Source organism: Copidosoma floridanum, unplaced genomic scaffold, assembly GCF_036245765.1.
Source record: "Copidosoma floridanum isolate Cflo_tuat_1 unplaced genomic scaffold, Cflo_Japanese_pri ptg000004l, whole genome shotgun sequence".
NCBI classification, from domain to species: domain Eukaryota; kingdom Metazoa; phylum Arthropoda; class Insecta; order Hymenoptera; family Encyrtidae; genus Copidosoma; species Copidosoma floridanum.
In genome coordinates, this window is record NW_028321881.1 from 25,647,901 (window position 1) to 25,675,817 (window position 27,917).

Here is a 27,917-nt window from a genome sequence, read left to right on the forward strand (position 1 = left end):
CGAAGTGTCTTGGTTGCTATCAATCATAAGATAACCATGACTCCTAGCCCTTGCTTCTTGATGGGCATTTCGCACAAATTTTGGATTTTTTAAATATTTGTCTCGTTTAATGTAATATTTGCGCGCGATCGCAGGGATTTTAAAAATGTTTGTCTAATTAAAATTACTCTAATATTTTGATGGTGACACCTTTTTTTTAAAAGATCTACTATCACCAGATTTAAGGACTCACGCATACAATCTTCATTGACAAAAAGTTTTTTTAAATGAAGATTGTTTAAATGATTCGATGGTCTAGTTGACTCTTCATAAAATTCTATGTGCTGTACATTTTTTTAAAAATTTTCACTTTTTTAACCATACAGCCAATCTGCATGATAAAATAAAATATAGTTGAACGTAATGTTCAACATTTGTTCCATATTATTTACAAGTCTTTTAATAAAAACCGTTCTTCCACAGCCAGTTGGATCGCAAAACAGTTCTTGTCCACGGGCATTGCCAGCGAGTATCCATTCTAACAATACTTTTAATACAAATTATGTTTTAAAAAGCTCGTACGTTAAATACTAGGCAATGGTAGTTGCTTGCTGTATATTCACAACACGTCTTGTCTAAATTTGGCAGACAACTAGCGTTTTTAGTTATAATATGATTCGTCTGTACCAACTCGAGAAGTAACACCCCCCTTTTTAGATTGTGGCCACCCTCAGTAACTTAAGATTGATTAGGATTCCACGCAAGTTGATTAGACGAACTATTACAATATTCTTGTAAATGCAAATTCCCTTCTGTTTTATTTTAGTTAGGAAAATAATTGACCAATTATTTACACTCCTTTTATCATCGTAAAGCAGTGTAGGTATTTAGTTGTTAAAGATACGTACGTTAATTTTCGTCGTACGTTTTACGTATATATATATATATATATATATATATATATATATATATATATATATATATATATATATATATTCATATGTATATATGTATATATAGTTGTTGGTTTAATAATTAAAGTTCTTAACTAATGGTGTTGTTAGAGTCTTTTTGAGTAACGTGCAGTAAACATAGCGATACTAAGGATTGCTAATACTGCAGGATTGTGGTTCATGTAATACCAAAGAGAAGCTAAAAGAAGAGAAGAGGAGTGATGAGATTAAATTTTTCATTGCTGATTTTCTTGTAGACTTACTTGGTTTAAGACCAAACGCTTATAGTATTTCTGAAAATTAAATAAAGTATGAATAATAGACAGTTATATTAATTCGTGAGTGACATATTTTTTTTTTTTTTTTTATAAATATGAATTTTTCCACTACATCATTTCTTCTCACCTAAGTCAAACGAAGATAAGTTTTCGTTACTTCAGTATTCTTGTAGGCTAATTACTGAAGTCTCATATTTTTTTAACGATTGTTTTTATAGCATTTTATTTATTTTTTTTATTTTTATTGATTTAAAAAAATTTTTTTTCCTTTTTCTACTAGGAAGGATTTTTTGTACCACAGTAATTATTTGCTTGTTGAAGTGTCGTTACTTTGCTTTTAATTTTATTTTTAAAAATGGTGCGAGGTGCTTGTGTAGTAAGATATATATATATATATATACATATAATTCTTTGGTAAGCTTAAGATTTGTTTTCTAAGCCGTCCTGTCTTTCATACTGATGGACAGTATGGATTGTGATCTTTTTATACTAACGGATATCGCCGTTTTAAATTCCACTCAGGCGACTTAAAATTTTAATACGGGAGGGAAAAAAAGTTTTTTTATTATTTTATTTACGTGTATAGGATAATGGATCCATAACATGTTTATTAGAATGTAATATTGATTTTTAATAAAGTTTGTAAAAAAAATGTAAAAAGACCTGTTCCAGTTTATTATTGTTATTTTATATTTATACGTCTGGGTCTGGAATTAAGCTTCTTTTGCGTAGCTCTCACTTTTTGTCCCAGCAGTAGTTTTTTCACCGAGAAGAAAAAAAATGTTACTTGATTAGAAAACTCAAGCAACCCACTCAGTTGGCACGGTCAGTGTCTTTCGGTTAATAATACTGGTATATGTTTCACATATTTTTATTAATTTTTTTTTTTCAACGAGGCATTAATTTACCATTTCTGGTCAGATATTTAATAAATTAATAGTGACTTCGTATCAGCAAGTGATCATCTGTTGATCAATGATTTACACTCCTTCTATTATCGTAAAGCAGTGTAGGTATTCAGTTGTTAAATATATGAAAAATACAGCACCACCAATTCCTGACAGAACAACAGATGATCACTTGCTGATACAAAGTCACTATTAATTTATTAAATATCTGACCAGAAATGGTAAATTGATGCCTCGTTGAAAAAAAAAAATCATTTTCCTAACTAAAATAAAACAGAAGGGAATTTGCATTTACAAGAATATTATAATGGTTCGTCTCATCAACTCGCGTGGAATCCTAATTTATCTTAAGTTACTGAGGGTGGCCACAATCTAAAAATTATGCTTAATACTTAAAGATAAGTCATACTATAAATACACAGTTTAATAATAAATAGATAGTTTTTTATTGCAATATATTCGTTTATACTTAATATTACCAAAATTCCTATATAAACGTAATTACCTAAAATGAAAAATGTCAGGAAGGTGAATATGAGCCTTCGAATGATCAATAACTTGATGCTATGGTGAATTGCTGTTTCTCGACGAATAGTTTCTCAATTCTTACCATCGTTGGAGAAATATTATTCATTTAACATGTAAAGAAACGTGATACTCGGTTGAATCACTACAAAATGATATTTGACTCAATCATTTACGTGTATACTATAAATCTACAAAGTATCAAATTTGTGGTCTGAGTTGACCTTGACTGCCAAGTGTTTAACGATAAATTTTAATTACATCTTTCTGATAGAATAAAACTCAATGTTAAGGTGACTATATTTAGTAACACAAGTTGTGAGCAAATCGTTAAATCAGCAAACATTATAACTACCAAATGTTTGTTGAAATACGTACTTTACTTATAAAAAGTTGCATATATAAAAATTTTATGTACAAAATACTGCATAAATTCTTGTCGTACATTACTACCTAGAGCTTCAATGGCCTCATTATTTTCTTTTATATTATCAGTTTTGGATGCTGATGAAGGCTCTTCTCTTTCAGATTCGATTATATTACATTTTTCTATGATTATATTATGCAACAAACACGCGCATTTAACGATATTATTTACAAATTTAGGCGATTGCTCTATAGTTTTGTTGAAAATGGAGAATTTCTTGGGCAATTGACCGAAGGCACACTCTACAACCATTCTTGCAGCAGATAGTTTCTTATGAAAAATTATTTTTTCTCTTGGTAAATTATGACCAGGGTAAAGCTTGATTATATGTTTCATCAGTGGGTATGCACCATCAGCGATGAACATGAATGGCAAAACAACTGTCGATCCAGGTAGCTCTGTATCTTTGGATATTTTTAACTTTTTAGATTTCAATCCCTTGTACAGGCGAGATGCTCTAAAAGTGGAACTGTCATGCTGCTGTCTATAGCCTCCAACATCTATAATTATGAATTTGTAATCCACGTCAACTACGGCTTGCAGGACGACTGAGTAAAACTTCTTGTAGTTGTAATATACAGAACCAGAATGTGGTGGACATTTTATTTAGATGTGCTTTGCGTACAGTGCTCCGAAACAGTGTGAAAAACTTCGTTCTTAATAAAACTGTTCAGCAATTTAGACTTGTAAAGTTGACGCCCGTAAATATTAAATATCAATTTTTTGCACCCATTCAGAGCTTGAACGATTCCTCCTTACTTGCGGATTTATCCTCCACTAAAATTTTTATTTGCGGATCAATAGTTTGCGAGATATTTGCAAAATAAAATGTCAAAAATTGGCGTGGCGCTAAAGTATAAAAAACTTTGTTTCAAGTGCTAAAGTGGGTTAAAATCTAATTCTACCTATATGATTCGATTCCTCCTTATTTTTGGATTACGGAGATATATAAATTAATGTAATTAAATGTTACAAAGTTTGTAAATAATGAATTTACTTACTGAGTGAGAGAATCTAGTAACTTTTGTCTAGTGAATTTTGGTCCAGTGCTCCGTTCCTGTTGTTTGGTACATGTCGTTTCATTATTCTATTAATTATTAATTATAAGTTATTCAGCCTTTAGATTAATACACACACACACACACACATTTTTCGATGACTATGGAATCTAGTGTAAACCCATTTAACAAACATTTTTTTAAATTAAGTACTTGTCAATGTATTACTGGCGCTTTGTTTGCAAAGGCTCCGTTTGTAGTCTGTTAAGGTCACGTGATCATTTATCAAAAGTGCGAGTGAGACACTGAGATGGTGACATCATGCTGTCTTCCTCGCACTTATGATAAATGATCACGTGACCTTAACAGACTTAATAACAAACAGAGCCTCAGGCGAACACAGCCTGTGTCACTTTTATCCGTTTCCACTGGTCGGTAACTTGATCTTCAATTCACCTGATTAATCGTTTACGCGCGAAATTTAAATGCTTGAGCTGTTTTCTAAAACTTGTTTCAACAAAATTATTACTTGTGTGCTTAGCTGTGTCTTGTAATGATTATAGCTGTACTGCTACTTTTTAGTTGTGTTGTTATTTGTTTCTTGAATAACAACAAATATTTAAATTTTGCACGTAATGAATAAATATCAGTCAACAGTATTTGCCACAATAGATTCGAGATATTAGATTCTTAAGATGAAAAATCAGTACCTATTGACAAATAAATTTTTCCTTGAGCTTAAAGTATGTAATGTATGTGTGTGTGTGTGTATTGACCCAAAAGCTGAATAACTTATAACTAATAATTAATAGATTAATACCTACTAAAGTTTTCTATTCTGATAAATATTATGTAGAACCCGCTGTATGCAGGAAACGACGTGTACCGAACAATAGGAACGGAGCACTGGACCAAAAGTCACTAGACAAAAGTTACTAGGTTCTCTCACTCAGTAAGTAAATTCATTATTTACAAACTTTGTGACATTTAATTACATTAATTTACATACCTCCGTTATCCGCAAATGAGGAGGAATTGAATTGTACATTTAGAATTGGATTTTAACCCAATTTAGCACTCAAAACAAAGTTTTTTTACTTCAGCGCCGCGCCCAATTTTGACTTTTTATATTGAAAACATCTCAAAAACTATTGATCTGCAAATAAAAATTCAAGTGGAGGACAAATCCGCAAGTAAGGAGAAATTGTTTAAGCCCTGAATGAGTGCAAAATATTAATATTTAATATTTACGGGCGCCAACTTCACAAGTCTTGGCAATTTTAATACACTGTGTTTTTGTTGGTATTGGCATGTGGATTGGACAGAAGACATTCCAAATGCTGTCCATTGTTTCTCGGACAATATTGCAGCTGCTAAAGACAGTGACTTGTAAGAGGCTCCTGTTATCAAAAACTTTTTAAAAATCATGTATATTTTTGGGATTTAATCTGCGTGTTTATCTCAATAGAACGTAAATTAATTGCTTTACCGTAATGTTACAACAAGTTTTTCTCCTGGTAAAATAGGCTGAGTGTCAAAATTACACTAGTTACGTGAGCATTCTTTTTCTATGCTTAATCGGATGTAATTGAAACAGCTTTTTGACATTCGCAAATAATCAAAAAATCGACCCCCATGCTTTTTTAAAAGAGGAAATAAGTGATGGTACTCTCCGAAATCTCTTCTACCTTGATTAATTTCATGAACTTTCTGAAGTGCCAATAATTAAGCATTATTTGGAAGATCCATGTATGATTTTTAAAATATATAACTGTTTAACATAGAATATTAGACAAATAATAATAAGTGACCCATTAAACGATATTATTTTCAAATATTACAAAAAATGTCTATGCTAAATATCTATCTCACTTATGACAAACGAAGCTCGCCCAAAGCCCACTCCTGTAGAATGCAAAATAGTGCTCGGATCAATCAGATTGGCAAACTAGTTCTGCAAACAGGCATCACAAAAATGTTTACTAAGTCGATTTCTTAAGAAACGTCCATACCCGACATGGTAGAGCAGGAGGAGAACAACGGTTGAAGTCAGCAGAGCTGGTGACGCAGCGCAGACAACAACGTCAACAAAACTAATAGAGCCAGCGACAGCATCATATCTAATACAAGCAGACAAACGTCAAAAGCCACAGGACGGACAAAAAAAGCAGAGCTGGTAAAGTGCGTTCGCAGATAACAGCAATACAGCAGCGACGTACGGTCAGCAGGGCAAAGTGACTTAAATGGTTTTTTCAAAAGACGCTAACCCTTCCAAAACTGACAATAAAAACTTCTCGAAAGCTCAATCAAATGTACACGTATGTACGTTTCTAGCACAGAAAAGGCAGCAAAAAGTAGTGTGAGACAAGCTGCGGTATCACTGAGTATCGCGAGTAAGCATGAGGCCGTACGAGGCAACGTGAGGTAGCACGGGGCAGTACGAGGTACAGCACGATATATTGCCAAGTCCGCTTAAATCCTAGAATGCACAAAGGAATCGCCAGGTGTGCGCGAGTGCTCGAGCAGATACGAGGGAACTGCCTAGCATGTGCGAGTGCACACGAATTAAGCGCGCGAGTTGCGGCGTATCTCGAGACATACGCGAGTGCGAGAGGGATGACTGGATGACTTGGATGAGCACGCAAGTCGCAGCGAATTGCGAGGTAGTACTTAGCAGCGCGAGAGGGCGCGAGGTGTTTGCTTATAGGCCCTATAGGCAAACATAGTATAGGGTCAATTAGAAGATCGAATATTATAGTTCATTCAACTTGGGCTTGGTCCATAGAGATTTAAGGACAAAGAGCGCTAAACCCACATAACCCTGTCTGTCAAAGTTTTTCATTAGTGCGAGAGAGACCGGTACTAAGATTGTCGGTGTGTCTCTTTCCAATCACAGGAGTTAGAAAGAGACACACAAGAAATGTTTACAGCGTTCTCTCTCACACCACGGGACACAGCTTAGTACAGGGTTGTGGGGGGTTAAGCGCACTTTATTCTTATATCTGTATTTCTTGGTCTCGAGCCTCGGCTAACATCTTGAGAGCCTCTACATGTTTGGATAGTCGGGATGTACATTAGAGGACATGCTTAAATGCTGTCGTCGTGACCTGCGTCTACGCTTATACCTGTCATTATCACCAGTCTTGACAACTCATCCTACACAAGTCTGCCACCATTTAAGCCACCGTGCAAAAAATTTGCCACCTTCTAGGTGCTTAACAAAACAATACAGACCACGGTGTAAGATATACATTTTGTGTGGTCCTATTGTCTTTATTACCAATAGTTAATTTTTGTAAACATTTTGTGTCATTTTCCCTTTCTCGCACCAGATGTTGCATAGGAAAAAAACACTGAGCAGACTAGCACCTTGACTCAAGAGCCAGTTAAAATTTTGGAAGGGGAAAGAATTAATAAATGTAATTGTTAAGTTATATTTAAATTCGTACTGATTGATTTGAATATAAATTAATTAAAATATTCAAAAAGTTTTGTGTAAAAGACTATAAACGTGGCTCAACATTATTTAGTGCATCAAAAAAGGACAAAAGTCTGTGTATATCATGGAGCAAGGTTGTTTAAGTGACTTGTGACGTAAATAAATTTTTTTTCAAGCAAACGACACACTTTTACTTTCGCTAGTATCATCGCTAACACTGGTAGTATAACTATATATGGCAGTGTTCTCCAATACTGGTAGTATAGCTATACATGGTATTCCACTCTTATTCGCCATATGCTGGGTTTTGAATTAAATATCACAAATACTTTACAAAAATAATGCCTACCCCGAGTTGAAATTAAAAGTGGGCAGCCCCCAGCTAATACGCATGGTCCAAATCAAGCCACCAAGCATGGCCGCAGGTGGGTTTATAATACGGCGCTGACTTTGGCGCAGCTTGGCCTGACTTGGCATGACTTTAACCCAGTAACGCCCACTTTCTTGTGCACTGATATGAGTTATGTATAAGCATGCAAGTTTGTATTTATACATACTTATGCGTGTGTCTGCGCACGCGTATGTCATACTACTTGTATACTTATATATGGACGTTTCTGTATTATACTGATCTGCAGACAAAAGTTGGTGATTACTGGGCGAGAGTTAGACCAAGCTGCGCCCAAGTCAGCGCCATATTACAAACCCACTGGAGGCCAAGTCAGGTGCCAAGCTGCGGCCAAGGTGGATGGCGTGACAGCCAAACTTGGGCCTAGTTTTCGCCCACTTTCAATTTCTACTTGGGACATGGGACCACCTGTATATCTTACACCATAATCACGGCCAAGGACCAATCACGATTGTGGACAGGCTGTTGAACGTAGATGAAAATTTCGACAGCTAGAGTGCACCACATGCAACTGGACTGTGGGTATCAGCATCTGCTATAATCTTGATCTCACGAAGAACGCCTTTGTGGCTGCGGTAACAGTGGTAGCTTATAGAGGCGTTCCGAAAAAAAATATCGTGGGTATACAGCTCGTTCATGAATGCACTTGCACCTCGAGGTTATAATGCATGCTCTTTCATGTGGTGTGAGAGCTGGGGTAAAGGAGAGTAGCGCTAGCGCGACGCCGCATCATCGTAATCGTCATCCGAGCCAAAGTCTGCGGCCGGGAAGAGAACTAACTTCCAGCTGGTACCCCCTGACGCTCTCTGCAGGAGTCTCATGCGAGCTGAGCTATTAGAACTTTAGCTTGAAAAGCTGTGAAAATTTTAAGACTAACACATGCAATCAGCCTCCAGAGCAATCACCACGGGCTAACTCTGACAGAGGTATAGAGCCTCTAATTTGCCATAATGCACAACAAAAACAATTAGTTCATGCAAACACGCTAGATGCTAACCCCCTTAATTTATAGTAAGTTTCGCTACTGTGAACACAGCCTAACCTACCTTTTATGATTACTGCGTTTGTTGTGGGTAGTGCGTGTAGGCGTTCAAGTGTTACTATTGAAGTGTCTCATGGTTGCATATGCTCTTTTTTGTATGAATTAATTTCATTACAAATTTATAATAGTTGTTCATTTTGTATCCGTAGTGGATATAGGTATCCTTGTGACGTGCTTCCCACTGCACTGATAAGCGTTTCGTAGGAATTTAGTATGAGAAATAGGGATTTTTTTAAAGAGTTAAATCATTCAAGTAAATCTATTTTATACTTAATTTTTTTATTATCATTATCTAATTGGCATGCTTCTTTGGTACAAGTTTATAAATTTTCTTTCACTCTCTTAATTATGTCTTCCATTTTTTTCTAATTCTATATGTATTTTTTCGAATTTTGAGCTTACAATATAAGTTTGTTTTGCTCCTACATATGATATTGCTTGTGTAGAGTTGGAAAGATTATTTATATCCGTGTTTATTTTATCGCGATCATCTGCATCCATAGATTTGAATAATTTTTTTTAAATCAACCACACGAATTGTAAATGTTCACGAGGGAAGGGGTTTTATGCTGCTCCCAATTGAGTTCAGTCGTGTAGAGGTGGAAGTGGTTTACGGCGGAAAATAAGTGTAACGCAAATGTGCAATAAAATATATACAACATATTTACAGTGCTTAAATTATGAAAATGTGCTCAAGTAAAGGCAAGCGAGAAGCTTTCTCTGCCGCCGTGGCGCGCTAACTAACATACTATGCTCGCAGAGCAATATTTATAGAGACAAAAGTTAAAGTAGAAATTCTAGTACATTGATAAATAAAGGTACAAGAGTAAAGATAAAACGGTCTCTTGGGCATTGCAAATGTACGCGATGATAAAGGCGTATGATCGGAAAATTACTTCAACTTTAATATAAGAATAACAAACGTGACGCAATTTGAATTTAGAAAAGGTTTGTCGGCAAATATTCAGGTACAAAACTGAACATACCGCCCGCCATACTACGGTTCGGGGTAAACGGAGTATTAACAATTAGCACTGCACTTATGTAAAACAAACTTAGAGTCTGTATTTTGAAATGTCAATAATGTAATGGACCGGAACGCGTCCAGCCGAATATGGTGCGCTGGGCCATGGGTGTCCCAGATTGTCCGATGCGTAAGCCCTCTTGAAGAACTCGTGGAAGCACATCAGCTCCTAGCAGCAACTCGACTTCTGTCAGATCGGCTCGAAAGTAGTCTGCAAGCTCCAAACCCTGTAGATACTTCCAGTCGCCTGGAAGCTTGAAGTTTCCTGACCTGTAGCTGGATATGAGCGAGAGCACTAGAGCTTCGCACGTGAGCTTCCCGTCGCTAACCATGGAGGCGAGAGTAAGGTAAGTTTTTCCATGAACTCGCGGAGTCTTGATGCCACCGATACCATTGACCTCCATGCTGGCCTCTTCATATTTTTGGCGAAGTTTACTTAGCAGGCTCTTTGCAACAAAGGATCGCTGAGAGCAGTTGTCGAGCATGGCACGAGCGATGAGTGTGCGTCCGTCCGGGCCTTGAATTCGGACGAGCGCAGTAGGCAACAGCGTAGTGTTTGAAGAGTCTGGCGATGCCATTTAATGACAGGATACGTGACTCCCTTTCGTTAGTGTAGCAGGCCATGCAGAAGATGCAAGATGCACTGTAGTGGCAGGATTCTCGTGCAGCAGCGTATGGTGATGCCCGTTGCAAGTTAGGCATCGTTTGCTTGATTTGCAGCTTGCGAGTTTGTGAGCACCAAGGCAATTATAGCACATGTTCTTGGCCTCAACAAACTGTTTGCGTTCATGTGGCGATTTTGCTTTGAAATCGGCACAGCGTAGTATGAAATGCTCACCTTGGCAAAAGCGGAATTTCTCCGTAAAGGCGGCATATGCGTGCGAAGTAGAAGACGCCGTCTTGTCCTTCTTCCGTGTTGCCTTCTCTGTAGAAGACGTGACGATCTCGAGCATCGAGATGCGTTGTTCAATGAAACGCACGAGCGTTTCAAGTGCAGGAGGCTCGTGGGTACTGCTGAGCGATGACTCCCATTCTCGGAAAGTTCGAGCGTCGAGTTTCCGAGCTGTAACAGCGACCACCAAGTCATCCCACTGGTCCGTCGTACGCTTAAGCTGTTTAAGTGCAGCCAAGGCATTTACAGTGCCACTGAGCAATGCCTTGAGTTCGAGCGGCGATTCGTTGCTTACAGCCAGCGCGGCTAGCAAATCGCGAGTTAGCGCGGCAACCAAGCGCCGCTTGTTTGCACAATGATCCTCCAACCTTTTCCATGCAGCCTCGAAGTTGGCGTCGATTACCTGGATCGTCCTCAACAATTCAGCCGCCTCGCCTTGCACATGCGTCTTGAGGTTCTGAAGCTTCTCGACGTTGGAAAGTCGAGAATCGTTGACTATGATCGCAGAGAACAGATCCTTAAACTCGAGCCAGTCGTTGAAATGTCCGGAAAATGTGGGCAAAGCAATGGACGGCAGGTTGCGAGAGTTAGCTGGTGGAACAGGAGCTGGGTCTGATGCGGGCGATGCAGGAAGTTTTCTGAGCTGTTCAGCCAAATTAGCTGCCGAATCGAGGTAAGCTTCTTCGGCGATTTCGTAGCTGTTTTCATTGAAATAGCCAATGTCCTTAGTATCGTCTGGAGCAATGTTGAGAATCCTGAGATGAGTGTCCTTGAAGTCATCCCAATTTATTTGTAGTTGCTGTATACGGCTCTCGATGATTGCACGAGCGAACTTATCCTTGCCGCGCTTCTTGAGGTTTTCGTAAGCATTGCTAATGCTTTTGTACAACTCCTGTTGACGCTTAAATAAAATTTTGAGTTCCTTGACGTCTGCCATGACGCAGTCGATGTCGCGATGAAGCGCTTGATAATAGGGCTGAGTATTGGCAGCTAACGACCGCCCGCCTTGGCAAATTCAAGCACGAAGAGCATGCACACACTCTGATTCCTCGAATGACTCACTACTGCAGCTTCGCGAGAGCGTGTTCACCTACACGGCATCAAATGGTCAAGGCAAAATTCAAGGCTTCACTGAGCACTAGCACATATCCACTCCTGCACTGACCGTCGGTCCCTGGAACCACGCTCTGCTACCAAAAATGTTCACGAGGGAAGGGGTTTTATGCTGCTCCCAATCCAGTTCAGTCGTGTAGAGGTGGAAGTGGTTTACGGCGGAAAATAAATGTAACGCAAATGTGCAATAAAATATATACAATATATTTACAGTGCTTAAATTATGAAAATGTGCTAAAGTAAAGGCAAGCGGAGCGAAGCTTTCTCTGCCGCCGCGGCGCGCTAACTAACATACTATGCTCGCAGAGCAATATTTATAGAGACAAAAGTTAGAGTAGAAATTCAGGTACATTGATAAATAAAGGTACAAGAGTAAAGGTAAAACGGTCTCTTGGGCATTGCAAATGTACGCGATGATAAAGGCGTATGATCAGAAAATTACTTCAACTTTAATTTAAGAATAACAAACGTGACGCAATTTGAATTTAGAAAAGGTTTGTCGGCAAATATTCAGGTACAAAACTGAACAGTAATGGTGCTCGTGTCATTCTCATGTGGCTATGAATAACGTTTACTATATTTTTGGGGTTTGTTTTTTTACCATGTATTTGTATTTAGGGCACAAAAAATAGTTTTAAATTTTCGCATGTTGATTATGTTAAACAAATCATACTATTTATCGTGTACCTTGGTATTAAATACTTGTACTCTCGATTTTCAAGTACTCAAGTACACTATTTAAATACAGCATCTAGATGTTCATAGTATATTGAAGTTTGGTTTTTAATGCTGCGAAAATCTAATGTTATAGTAACGTGCCATTTGGTATAAATTATTCTGACTTCGTTAGTGTATTTATAATATATACCTGAATTATTTACCAAAAGCATGCTGTCGTTAATCTTGCAAGTATCTCTTCCTTTCTTCTCATAATATTAGATCTTAGCATTAGCAGGAGCAGAAAGGTAATGTTTTTACTTAATATTTTGATCGGATCAATCTGCAACAACAAAATAGTTAGTTTTTCTTATTTATTTGTTTATTTTTTTTATTTATAGCTTTGTTTGTCTTTGTCAATACGTTTGTTTATTACTCTGTTATTGCCTGATTCTATCATGACGTTATTATTTATATGTTTTTTTTTTCAACTCTTAAGATTCCGTTATAAAATTTATCTAATTTTTTTTCTAGGGTTTTGGAAAAAAGCTGTCATTCCAACTTCTAAGTTCTGTGGCTTTGACTTATTGTCATAACGTATTTTTGTTTTGATATTTTAAGTCTGTCACGAGCTATTTCTTACATTGTATGTAAACAGTGGGCAAGGTCACTAGCATATGAGCTGTATGAATCTAGTTTGAATTCGTCTGGAAGTGGATTGGGGGAACGCTACTTTATAGCAAAGATAAATTCAAAAGGTGTAACACTTATGCATTGTAAAAGGAAGCATTGTATTCCAGTCGTTTTTGTTTTTAGCGTTAGTTCTCAAAAAATCGCTATACATAGCGTGACTTTTTTCTAACGAATCATTTGACTGTGGGTGATTTGCACTAGTCAGAGCTAAACGGAATCCATCAATTTTGGATACTTCTGTCAATACTTAATTAATAAAACTTCTTGATCTGTCACTGAGAATAGTTCTCAGAATGTCGAAAGTTAAAATAAAATATCTTGACAGAACAGTAGTCATAGCTATTGACTGTAAATTAGGAACGGGAACTGCGATAACAAATTTTGTAAGTAAGCATTGCATTATCAAAATGTGCTTATTTCCAGATGTATTTTCTGAAAAAGGGCCTACTGCATCTAGTGCAACTTTATAAAATACTTCTGAAAGTATATCTGTAATGACCATAGGTTCTCTGGTTTTTTTGTGGACTAATTTTTGTTCCTGCCAAATTTTAGATTTTTGTAAGTATTCAGCAATGTCATTGCACATTTCTTTCGAACAACATTATTGTATCATTCGTTCATAAGTTTTTTCTCTTTCTCTATGACCTCCGAGTAAACAAGTATGACATTTAACTAACTTTTCCTTACTATTTTCTAGGGTTAAATAAGAATATGTGCCAAAACGAATTTTTACTGTAAGGGGAAGGTGATGGAATTCTTCGTATAAAATTGATGACATTACTCCTCCAGAAAGATTATCTAGGAGTTACCATCCCTAGAAATATAAGCGGTGTTAACTTTCTTTAATGATATAGCATACGCAAGATTTTTCAAGCAGAGTCGTAAAATGCTAGGTTTTATTTTATCAGTAAAATTTTTATTTACGACTAGTGAAAATATGTAGCAACTTTGGTTTTTCATAGTAATAACGTCTCCCAATTTCAGTTGAACATGTCATAGATCATCTTTTAATATAGCTTCCATATCTGATAGTAGCTTATTAGTTATTGATTTTAAATCCATAGTTTCAGAAATAAAGTGGATGTAACTATCCTTGATGTAATTTATACTTTCACGAGTACATGAAAATGTTACTTTATTTGTTTTTCAAGTTGTATTATATAGATTTTAAAAAGGAATGATATTTCTTGTTACTTTTTCGCTACACACCAAGTTCCAATTTTGCTGTATGGGTTCGAACGCAGATGTATGGCTTGCTTGCAGTAAAATACTTTGAAATAAGATTAGTTGTGGTTTTTGAAATAAGATTAGTTGTGGTCTTTTTCTTTATCAATATTTTATTTTATAGGTGATAAGTTTTTCCTATACATAGTTCATCATTGAGTTTTGTAATTTGTTTCAGTAGGACTATTTCTGTGTGATTTAATCAGATATTTTGCTCTTATAGAATTACCGTTTGCACTTCATTCGATCATTGTTTTATCCATCCACTCATTTACTACAGTAAAAAAGATTTAGTTTTGAGGTTACGATGAAAGTGAATTCATTTGTTGTTGATTTTAGTAACTGCCGTCATAACGTTCGGTAGGAAATGTAGGTAAGAACTGTATTTTCTCAAGATTGCTGTTACTTAGTATTTCATTTTTCTTATCGTAACCATCTCACCGTAATAAGTTTTGATTCCATTTTTTAAAAACTCTTACTCTGTCGCAATCTCAATTACTGTAGGTATTAGTTCTACAATCCGATAACTGCTCTTTATTTTTATTTTCATAGTTCACCTCATCTTATGCAAGGCGTTTAAAAGTAGATTATAATTTTGTTTTAACTGTAGTTAAATTTAAAGTTTCTTTGTCGGAAGTAGGAGAGTCTTTATTTTGTTATAATGGTCCAGATTTTTGACCAAGGTCATTGACTTAGGATGTACTGGGTTTGATTGAAATATTAGTTCGTCTTGCTGAAAAATATACATTTTTTTCAACCATTTCTTTAATTTTAGTTATTTCCAAATTTCCATCACTTGAGTTTCCTATTATATTCTAAGGGGTCTCTTCTAGAAGTGCATTTATTGAGCGTGGCATATATGGTCGTTCTTATAATAGTATCAGTGTGTCAGATTGTGGATCAATAAACTGTGAATTATGCACGGTGTTGGGTTTGGATGACAAGTGTTTTTTTAGAGCTCTTGGTGCATTTTTTCTTTGTCTGGCTTTCAATTTTTCCGCTATTGTATGTGCATTTAATTCATCTTCTTCGCCTTCCATTTCCTAAGATTCTTTTAATAGTGTATTTTAGAGTTCATTTTTCTGTACTCTAAGTGCTGATTGTGTGCTTTCAATTGTATCAGAATGAGATTAATTGGTTCTTGACATATTTTGGTGAACTATTGAAGTTCTACGTTATTTAGGTTTTATAAGTAGCAAACAAGATTTAAATAATACTTCTTCGTCCGAAGAATCATCTTTATAACTTTTGTCTTCATTCCATTCTATAGGATTTCTTGTTGAAGCGCCGGCAATTGCATGTAGTCTACTAAGCTTGTATTTATAAGTATAGAAATAACCTCGTTGTCTTGCTCTCTAACTATTAAAACTACTTATAGGATCTTGGATAGACTTAATCTAAGATACTGGTCCATGATCTCCGTTAACCATAAATTGTCTGCCGTATAAGTAATGCCAAAAAGATAAGACTGCTACAACTACTGCTAAGCACTCTTTTTCTGTTGTTAAATAATTTCAATCAGCTTTTTAAATTTTTTTGACATATATCCAATTAGGCAGCATTTTCATGGTTTTCCTCGGCCTTACACGGTCCCAATAGCTATATTGGATGCGTCTGTTGTTAATTTGAATGTCTTATTCAAATTGACGCAAGCTAGCACAGGTGCTTTGCATAATATTTTCCTTATCTCTTCAAAGGTTTTTTGGTGAGTATCTGTCCACTTAAGCTTCCCTTATTTTCTTAACAAGGACGTTTAAGGCTTTGCAATTCAAGAAAATTTTTTGATAAAATGATGGTTATAGTTCGCTTATCTTAAAAATTGTCTGACATTCCTTTGAGTTTTTTAATTCAAAAATTTTTAAACAGCTTCTAATTTTTTTAAATCTAGTTTGACTCTGTAACTTCCTTTTTAATGTCCTTAATAAGTTACTTTGGGCATAAATAATCCATGTTTTTCAAGTTCTAATGTTAAATTTAATTTTGAAAGTTTTTTAATTAAACAAGTAATTTTAGTAATGCAACTTTTAAAAGTTTGTAAACATACAATTATGTCATAAATACATAGAAATAACTTAATTCCTTGCAGACTTGATGAAATTACGTCCATTAATAGTTGACATGTTGCAGGTGCATTGCATAGTCCAAATGGCATTTCTTCATATTCATAATGACCACTAGGTGTGCTAAAAGCAGTTTTGTGTCCATCTGCAGGATCAACTTCTATTTTATAAAATCCACTAGCTGGAAGGAAAACGAAGAAATAATGTGAGCCTCTGATTTGCTCTTATATTTCAGTTATGTTTGGTAGCGGATAAGCATCAGGGATGGTTTTTTCTTTTAGTTTATAGTAATCTATTACTAATCCGTATCTTTTTGTTCCATCAGGTCCTTGTTTCTTAGGTACTATCCAGAGCGGACTACTGTAAGGGCTGTTTGAGTTTATGATTATACCGTCTGCTACTAATTTTTCTATTTGAGTTTCAATGTCTTGTTTTAATGATAAGGGGGAGCGGTATTGTTTGACATATATATGAGGATCACCTGTCGTAGGTATTTTATGTGTCATAATACAAGTATGAGGAGCTGGGTTGCCCGGAATGTAAAATAAGCAAGTGTGTTTTTCTACAATATTTTTTATTTTTGATAGTCTAACTTTTGAGTGATGAGATCTTTTTAGCTTATCCATTATAAATTCAATGCAATGTTTTATATCGTTTGAATCATTTTTTTCGAGGTCAGTGTCGAAAACGTCTTCAGATTCCATGATATCAAAAGGTTCAAGTTGGCTAATCTTTTGTGTTTATAGCTATTGTATAACAGTGACTTTCTTTGCAATCTATAACCGCCTCGCCTTTATATACTCTGGGTACAGTTATAATTCTACGAAGATAAGCATGACCAGTAATCTTGCTTCCAGTCAGTAATTTAATAGATACTTTTTTTGTTTAAGCTAGTAAATTATAACATACTTTTTTTTTAACTTCAAATTATTGATAGTTACAATAAATGGTGTCACGTAAGGGTGTGGGTATTTTGTCTTTGTCATAAATGGAAAATCAAATTTTTTAAACGTTGATTCAAAATTTTCTTTAGTTTTTATTCTCAAGGGGCTTTTTGTTTTTCAATTAATTTTATTAAGTTTATTTCATTATCTCGGTATAGGTTTAATTGGTCTGCTTTCTACAATCAATGCGTTTAATGCATAATTGATTCTAGCGTTTCATTGTGTGAAGAACGGATCTTCTAAAGTATTTACATTATTTATTGGCGATTCTGGACTGATAACGTGAAATTCGTGATCTGTATCGAATAAATTTACCATTATGGTACCTACAGTGCTTATTGACTGTGAAGCTTTTCCGTTCAATTCAATTGTATTATCACAATAAATTTTTGTGCCGTTATAAAACGTGCTATAACTGATATTATTTACTTCTGCACCTGAATCTAATATAAAAACTTCCGAATCTTTCAGAAATGTTTCGCAACGTAACTTAACTGCTGGTAAATTTTCTAGTGTTCTTGCTCGGAAGATTTCGTAGATTTCATAGCCATTATTAATTATTGATTTTGAACACGCGATCAGATTTAAACTCGCAGTCGCGCGCAAACTATGAGTCTCGTTCTCGTTTTTGGAGAGTTAGGGCAACAGTCTTAGTTTCGTTCTTGATTATACTTTTGATACTGTCTTTGGTTGTAGAGTTGAAATGGGGCTTGTTAATCGTATGTATTGTCTTAAGTATTAAGCTGGGGATAATACTTTTGTGGGTAGTAATGTGGATAAAAGGGTGATGATTAAAAATATGAAAATCCTTGGAAATTTGGAGGGTTAAAATAGTGATTAGGTTAATTATTTTAGGGTGGTGGTGGTATACGGTTTAATGGCGAACTGCTTGATTGACGTTAAGGTGCGTGGTTAAGTGTGGGATGTATAATTTTTTACTATACTCATTAAATTTTGGTGAAGTCATCTTGCCATTATGTTTATCGTAAGTATGCGGGAAATAGTTATTCACGTAACAAGTGCGGGAAGTCGTCCCGCACGAGTTGCGTACAAGTTTTTTCGCAATAAGTTTGAGGAAAATACTTGTTTTCCGCACTGATATAAGTGTAGAAAAATGATTTTTCACACTAATATCAGTGCGGGAAACACCTATTTTCCGTGCACTATTGCAAAAAATTTGTATTAAGGGTTGATGGGTCGTTAAAACTGACTTTCTTTTGTGGTCGAACTGAGTAACGACAGAAACAGGAATTTTAGTAACGTTTGGTTCCGAAGATTCAGAAGTCATAGAAGTAGAGGTCATGGATGCTGCCTTGTAAACGTACTTGGCCTGGTTGTATACTGGTGGGCGAGTGCATTCAGTAATTAATGCTGCTTTCAAAATGCCGTCGATATCTTTAGGTTTTGAAAGTGCTATAATTAATTGCTACAAGTCAGACAAACCATTAATCAAGGTTTGTAGTGCTTGTTTGTTAAGTTGTGGTTTTTGTGTTGTCTTGAGTTTCTCATTATTTATTTAAGTCCAGAGAGCTGTTTAAAGTAGTTTTTGTAAGAGACATTATTCTATGATAAAAAATTTGGAACTGTTTCGTTGTTTTTTAGTGTAGTATTTAAAAGTTCTGCTATGTATTCATAATACGATTTGGTTGGTGAAAATTTTTGTCTTAGATGTTTTTTTAACTGATTAATTGATGAAAAAGTATAATTAATTAAGCTCTCTCGAGCTTTGCCATTAAGTCTAGAAATAACTGTGTGAAGGTACATAGGTTCTTGAACGGTTGTCATTAGAGTTCGTCCAATTTTCAAATTTTGTAAAAAGTTGTTTAAGGGAGTTGAGTATCCGTCATAGAAGAAAATGAAATTTTTAATTAAACTAAGATTTGAAGAACACGCAAGGGATGCCCATTTGTTATGACCGTTGTTGTTCAAAGTATGGTCCTAACCGTTTTATTTTAGTGTTACTTGTGGGTCCTTAAGGATTAAGCTCGTAAGCTTTAGTTGTATTTTTAATTAAGTAACAATAATTGTTTAGATAACGTGATAAATTTTAATTAATGTTTAATTTCCTAATTTTTCAGTAAAACAATTTTAAACAGTTATTCTAATGCATACAGTCCATTCAGATCACTTTAACAAAATTTTGATGTTGATTATATTACTCATAAATAACCTACATCTATTACTGATTGCTGTTACTGTTGCTTTGGTGTTCACTAAGTCTTCGTGCAGTTAAATTCCAGTGATTAATTAAACCACACGGATAAGTTCATGGCCTAAAAGATGTTGCGGTTTCTGCTTTCTCTGCTATCGCTGGAACTACTTTCAGTGGGCCTCCTTCGTTGAACCTCGCTTCTTAGCGAAGTCTAATATTATCAATACTCTCGAACTGCACCGCAGGTGCCTCAGTCAACAGGTTATGCCTAATGCGTATAAGATACTCGTGAGTCACGAGATTCAATAGAAGACTAAAACCTTAGAAGGCTGGTGACATACGTATAAAGATCGGTTTTTCCTCTTGATGGTGAGTTTTTATAGCATCAGAGCGAGTAAAACCAGAGGACAGTGGGAGCTTAGATACCCAAGTGTGGAGGTATACTTCAATTAAATTTTATGGCAAACAATATAATTTTGAGTATAATAATACCGTCTATGAAACCATATTGTGTACGAAGGTGGTGCAACTATTGTGGGAATGATTATACCTACGTTGATTGCGATCGATTTTAACTAATATGTAATGACTTCATGATTATAAACAATACATTACGGCATAATACAAAAAAAAACAATATATAGGCTGGCCAGTCCAAGACTGTGCACTTTCATCGAATATTCCGGTGATTCAAGAACAACATTTTACTGCCTACGCTGATTATATCTGTAACGTCACGCTCACATCTATCAGGCACGATCCCACACTTATTTCTCGTCCATATATAGTACCCGAAATAAAATTGTATACAGAAAATTGTGAAAAATCATCCCGTTGTATAGTATTCCATGCCAGTGGATGTCCCTTTAAGACGTTCATTACACATAGTATTTTTTGACAGCTATTATTCAAACGTCAAACGTATATTGAAATAGCATAAGAAATACCCACAAACATTGCAGCTCGTTTTACTGTCCCATTGTTTTATATACAATACTTTTAAAAAATGGCTATTTAACATGTAACTATATAAAAAAGTTACATCAAATGTCATTTATGTGATTTGTAGGAATCTTCTTCTTTTTTAGGTGCAACAGATTACTTTTAGAAAAACCTATCGAATTTTTAAATATACCCACAAATTGAATTTTAAATAAATTCTGTAAAGAGGGATAAGGTGTGCGTGAAAGCATGTATATAAGTACATGCACATAAGAAAAAGAATTGCTAGCTTTACGCTACACATCAGCATTCCTGTAATTCTCTAAATTTTATCCCGCAAACTTTGTGAAGAACGTCCTTAAATCAAAAAACCACTTGGAAATCGAATGAAAAATTTTTAATGAATAAAATACAATAAGAAATTATGTATTGTATTCAAACAATACAAACAAGCAGTTTATGATTTTGAAAAATTTTGAAAAAATACGAAAGAATTGTATAAAATATTAATTATTTATTGTAAAAGTAACAAATTAAGTACGTAGGAATAAATGTCAAACTATTAATTAAAAGGATGCTTCGCTGAAACGTATTTATTGTCTAGGTTTTAAGAAAACATTAAAAACCAAATTTTTTTATTAAGAAAATTGTTTATTTATTTAATTTATAACCAAACCAAACAAATTAATGTATATTTAATAAAACTTTCTGGAAAAAATAAGTTGCAAACTGTAAGATAAGATCAAGTCATTGATTTCTCTATGTTGGACCTGCTCATAGTAGAGAAGGTAAGGTTTGTGGCCAGGAAGAAGGAGGTTGAGGGTTTAAATCTCTTTCGAAACTGTTTTTTTTTTATTTTTAACTTTTTATTTAAGAACTGATCAAAAGAAAAAGAAATAAAATTTAAGAAATTGAAAATGTCTGGCATGGTAATGTGGTGTGGCATCATGTAGTGTAGAGGAAGCCAGAAGTTCGTCACAAGGGGTGGGGCGAAGGAGGAAAATCAAGCAAAATCCACTTTCGTCACACTTTTTCTCGGGTCAAAATCTGAAATCGTTGACTTACCCCTGCGCATAACGTGCCTATAGAAGTATAACTGTAAAAAGGCTTTGGTTGAATTAGGTCAACCAATGATCAATTTTGACAGAATGCGTTGACAGCAAAACAGTAGGCTTGCACGATAATGTTACATATTATGCTTTATGTATTAGGAAATAACAATGCAACTGTACCAATCGCATGTTCTGACAAGTGCGATCAAGTTTTTTGAATCACTGATGATGAAAGCTTGTATTAGCAACAAAAGAACGCCAAATACAAGTTTAAGTGTGACAAATAAGTTTACAAATTTAGTGATCATTTCTTTTGGGGATTTTACAATTAAATTTGAGTGTAATAATATAATGTGCTAACTACGAATTTGAAAATTGGTATACGTTATTAGAAGTAGACAATCAGTGTGCAAGTAAATTGTTCATTAATAAATACATTACGATTTATGTATTTATGCATATAACGTATAATTTTAAGACATACGTGCATTCTAACAAAGAGGCTGGCTGTATTGTATGTCACTATATTGTGAAATATTTATCTTAAAGCTATTACACACACGCGTATAAGTAACGTATAACTTCCTCTTGTCATATAGGCCTGCTGTATATTTACAACATATCTTGTCCAAACTTGACGAACAAAAAGCTTTTTTAGTTATAGTATGATTCATCTGTATTAACTCGGGATGTAACACACTCAGATGCATTTGGGCGGATCATTGACATGCGAGTAAATGATGGCTGCCATCGCCGGACGACTGGCATTAGTGAAACAGCTGATCCACTGAGGAATGGTAAGTTTCAAGACGTTCCGCAGCTGGCCTACAAGCGTGTGGAATCATTAAGTTTTGGATGCTTGCATAGCCTCATCCCGATCCAGTCATGCGTGCCAGTGGTCTTGCATGATCAGCTTGGCAATGAGGATGACAAGCGCGATCCATTCACAGAGATCGGAAGGGCGGGTAATGGCTGCCAGCATGGTGTGCTTGGTCTGCTGTGACTGAACGGTAGGTTGTGTGAGGTGAAAGCAATTGCCCTGACCAAAAGGGTTGTCTGCGCTAAGCGGTCACCAAGTCAGCCTTAAGTAGGAGTCTACGGAGAGATTACGCAGGAGCTCTGGCTCGTTGTGACCTAGTTCTTGAGAGAAAACCCGCTGGCTCGCAGCAGGTCAATCAGCTGATTGCGGCTAAATCACGCTATTTGGACGTCATCAGCACCTGGAAGAATATCGTCAACAAAGCGACCGTTCTTGACGATTGACACAACATCGAGCCACGTGTGACCTTCGTCTTTGCACTGCTGTAGAATCGTGTACACACAGAGAGAGAGAGAGAGAGAGAGAGAGAGAGAGAAAGAGGGAGATGTATATAACGATCGTTTGGCTCTCCGTTGGTCATGGTGAGCAGCTGAATTTACTTTGGTTAGCTTGACTCGTCCACGCTCTATAGAATCCGTTAAATATCCACGTCTTGCTCATTGACAAGTATTTGCTGAAATATCATCAGGATATTATCGCAAAAAGCAACTTAGTGCCTTTTCTATTGCAATAAGACGCTTGGCAGACAGGTTCGAAGCTTCAGTCTGGCATACAGTACGTCATTGGGACTGTAGCCCGTTGAAAATGGTCATGATGCGTTGAAGACGAGGCGCAGTCTTGTTTGTCACTCGCCAACTTGCCAGATGCCATGATGCAAGATGTAGTGCACTGGCCCGAGTGACGCATGCAGCTTGGCGTCGGCTAGCATCCATATGTCCTTTCAGAAAGGATACTCGTCCATGAAGAAGATGTACTTGGCAGCCATTTCACGGTCACGTTGTAGTCTGCGCTGTAGCGATTGGAGGGATGCCTTCACGCTTGACAAGCTTCCTCCGAGTAGCTTGGTCCCACTGCACTTCAGTGGAAGGCGGAACATGTAGCGTCTGGCAGTTGCTCAGTGATGATAAGTGAATATGGCCTCGCACTCGGCATCATTGGGGGACTGGTGGACTACTCGTGCTACATCTTTAACGTCCCAAAACCGCTACATCAACGATACCCACTGATCATGCCAAGGTAGGGTACTGGTATTTTGCGTCATAAAGCAAGTGGCAGCCAGGGGAGGACAGATTAGCATAAGTTTCAACCAGTTAAAGTCCAGCCTATGACAGTAAGCTGCTCGATGACATTAGCAGGAGCCCTAGACGCAGCAGGTAAGATCACACGTTGGTGCTGAGGAGTAGTGTTAACATTTTCCAGGGTTTTAAAGGTTGGGTCCGAGAGATCTGGTAGATGATAACATATCTTCACGATAGCCGAAGGCAGCGGCGCCAAAGGAGTGTGGAGTCCTAGTCAAGGCAGGCTATGTGCACTCAGCTGCAACGACCATACGTAGTTCTGGGTTTGCACCTGTGATTGTGCGGTCACTAGTAAGTGTGTGATCCTGACTCCACCGCCCCAGATGTTCGTGGCACCTCCAAGTCCAGATCGAGTCTAGTGCCAAGATTTCAATTAAGTCCCGTTGATGTGATCGTGATTTCCAAGCAGGTGGTGATCAGCAACCTAATTGTATCCACCCACTCTTGGGATACCTTTAGCTTGACCTTGGTCGTTGGAAGAACGTCTAGTCAAAACTGTGAGATGACTGCCAGGTCTATGACTTCCTTGGAACTTATTATGTGACATCTTGCACTGCACAGTTATGATTGAGCAACAAGAGCCTAACGTTATGGCCCATCTAGCATGAGAAAGTGATTGCAGTGACCAGAGTAGTAAGGCCCACAGTAAGCAGGGAAGTCGGCTTCGACTACCTGTGTGGTAAGAGTTCTGTGGTTGCAGCTGAGTGGTGCTGTCCCAGCGGTCAGTCATTCGTTGAACGTGAGTTGGATAAATCGCTTGTTAAGTGCAGGCTGCGACTGTGGTTGGTGATTGGCGAATATGGCTACATCTCCAGGCATTGAAGCAGGCATCTATCTTCTCACGTTCGTCTTCCCAGGCTCTCCGAATCGATGGGTCCATTGCGGTCAAGGTGGAGGAGATTATCCATACGTCTCACTGCTTCGCTGGCTATATCAGCGCTTTTAACTATTCGTGGTGTTTCTTCAAGATATTGAACAGGCCCTGCAGACCAACAGAAGACTCTTCGCATTAGATTTGTAGCGTTCTCAGCACCATTGTATGATCCGGCACGAAGATATGGTGATGCTCGAACGATGAAGTGAGGAGACTCCAGGTGGTTGAAAAGTTGGAGCCGACGAGCTGCAATGTATCCAACACAGCCTTTGCCTCACCTTGTACATGTGACTTTGAATAATAAAGTCTCTTGATATCGATAAAATCAGCATCTTAGTGGATAAGCGCTTGAAACAGGTTGCAAAATAACTATCAGTATTCGCGATGACTGGAGAAAAGTGAGATGTTAATGCTTGTCAGACGAGGAATAGCATGTAGCCTAAGAATGGAGATGGTGTGCCAGATCCCAGAAGAGGTACCAGCTCACTCTTGGCGTTGTAAAGGCACGCTTTGGCGCAGATGATAGTATCCCTCTCCATATGCGTACAGGACTCTAAGAGAGGCAACTTTATTATTAGGTGCACCCGAAATTAACTTGTGATGATTAGCTTGAAAATTGTTCCAGTAGCTTTTGAGCAACTCTACCCTCGCATCAACAAGCCCCATGTTCCAGACTTTGATGCCCCTAGCTAATTGAGTAAATTGATCTTAGACTGCAAGGAGAGCATGCTGCATCGTAAGCAGGTCAGACTAGCCTTAATGAACCCTGCGAATTTAATACACAATTAGCTCAACGTTTGCCATTTCAAACGAAGTCTTTTCACCCACGATCCATTCAAATTTCATACGCGCTATGAAGAGCTTGAAATCTAAGAGAGAAGAGAGGGCGTAAAAAGGGCGCGAACCAGTCAGTCAACACGATCCGTTGGGCTGACGTGGACCTGGTGACCGACTAAAGTCTTAGCGTGAGGCAGCGTATGACTTACAAAACATTCACTTCATAATAGCTGCGTGATCGCAATCACTCGCGAGTTCCATGACGCTGACTATACGGCAGTTGTAGTGGATTTTTTAGCATTTCTTGCCCCCCTTATCATGCAGAGGTTAACGTTACCTTGATTTTCCATGGCATGACTCTGTCTAAATTCACGTGCACCAGATGCATTTAGACAGAAAAGTACACGTAATGCATTTAGACAAAAAAGCCCAATGTCTCAATGCGTTTGAAATGCAGAGAATCTCGGGAATCATGTTTTACTAACATGTCTGGGAATAGCTACCTCCGTTGACTAACCTTGATTTGGCTCGAAAAACTAATGTTCGAATTCCACTTATTTAGTTGACTCTGCTTATAGTTAATTAAAACCACTCACGAGAGACAAAATACTGAAGAACAGGCACACTGATTATAATTAATGTGATTATCGTTAGTATAAGATGCAAGCAGGTATTATGACGTTTGGTAACTTTATCTTGCTAGCTTTTTTTCTTGTTGAGACAATTTTAATGTAATGAGAAACTCAGTTATCCGTGTTCAAGCACGCAGTTGGTGGTACCCGCTATTGTTTATCTGATGATGAAAGGGAGGACGAGGAGAAAACGGGTGTGAAAGACGAGCTGCGCACAACTAACAATTGCAGTTCCAATAGGGAGATTGTTACTAGTGATTGAGATCGCGATATGACAGTTGTGATACTAGAAATGAAAGTCTACTCTTGGTATGGAAAGAACAATAAATAAAGAAAAATGCATTTGTATAAATAATACCTACAGAAAAATACAAAATCAAGATAAAGAAAATAGCTATATTTCAGTGGGTGAAACAAATTTTTTAAATGCCTACGCACTGCACGAAGATAAAGAAGATAAAGACTTTCAAGGATTTCAAGAAAACTCTTGTAAATGTTGTGCATGTTCTATGAAAAAAATAATTAATTACAGGAGAAAAAAATTACTCGGTCTGATAAGTATAAGTGTGTTAAAAGTTGAATTATAGGTAGCATACAAACGCCTACTACAAAAGGTGGTCTTATAGTGAATTGTTGGTTTTATTTAATATAAGTGTGTATTTATTATTTTAAGGAAAACAATCGTAAGAAATATTTAAAAACAACTAAGCAAATAAGATTTCGCATTTCGTGGACATGTATAGTTATGATGTAAGCAACGTAAGATGTAAAAATATCATACGTTAATAAAAAAAATTTTTTTGTAAACCTGGACTATTCCAGAGGGGAGAAGAAGGGTAAGCCTAAACATGTCCAGTATACCTATTTTTAATAATATTATCAGTCTAATTCTTTTTGCAATCAACTTCTAAGACTTTTGTGGTTGAATTGCATAGAACTAGGCTGCTAGATAAAGTAAACATCTGTTTATTAAATTAAATTAAAAACTAGTCAAAACATAATTTCTACATTAGGAGCCACTACCTTCTTATACATTAAAGCTGATAAAGAACCTTACAGATTGTAACTTATACTTTTGAGATTCAACTTAAACTTATTTTTTTTAACGGTCAAATTTTGTATATTACTTAATGACTTTTAAATGGACACGTACATTTTGTGTAGCCCTTATAACTTGCTTATTGAAAAACATTTAATCAACTTTAGTTTTTTTGCTGGCATTTAATTCTAAACAAAAAATCAGTTATCAAGAGCAGGAAAGAATTAAGCACAATTTACGTAACTTAGTAACATATTTTTTTTTTAAATGCTTGTACATACCTCAAACTTGGCATACTTTTTCCCTTTACAAGATGTGAAGTCAATTGTTGACAATCAAAACCATTTGTCACAAATGACTTTAAATCCATGGACATTTGTCTTGATAATAATTTTTGGTCAGTTCTTGAACTGTTACGATTTTTCTGAAAGGAATGTTGACGTTACAATTACAAACCGTTGCTAAATAAAATTTCAAAACATTCATATAAATCATCTTCGTTACTTTTATAAATTCTTATTAGATTGCTTAAAGTTCTCAGTGCAATCATGTATATTTTGGATGCTTAGTTATAACATAAATATTCACGTAGCAATATTTTAAACAGTAATGCTTTTTTTGAAAAAAAAAATAATAATGGATAAGTACACATGTATAGAAAGAACTGAGACCACGTTCTCTGCTTTAAGACAATTTTAATTTATTAGTTCTTGCGTGTTTAAAAAAAATAGCTTACGCATAGCCTGATCCAAGCAGTATTTACATT

General features: G+C 36.4%; 1 protein-coding gene across 1 annotated transcript in view; it reads right to left on the minus strand.

Moving 5' to 3' along the window:
- LOC149375786 (protein unc-80 homolog) overlaps positions 1-27,560 on the minus strand; it is a 251,018-nt gene extending 223,458 nt beyond the window's left edge. Inside the window, exon 1 of the mRNA XM_089596504.1 lies at positions 27,433-27,560. Within this exon, the coding sequence (XP_089452630.1) occupies positions 27,433-27,527 (95 nt within the window). The 5' untranslated portion in view covers positions 27,528-27,560. The remainder of the gene's footprint in view (positions 1-27,432) is intronic.
- Positions 27,561-27,917: the final 357 nt, after the last annotated feature.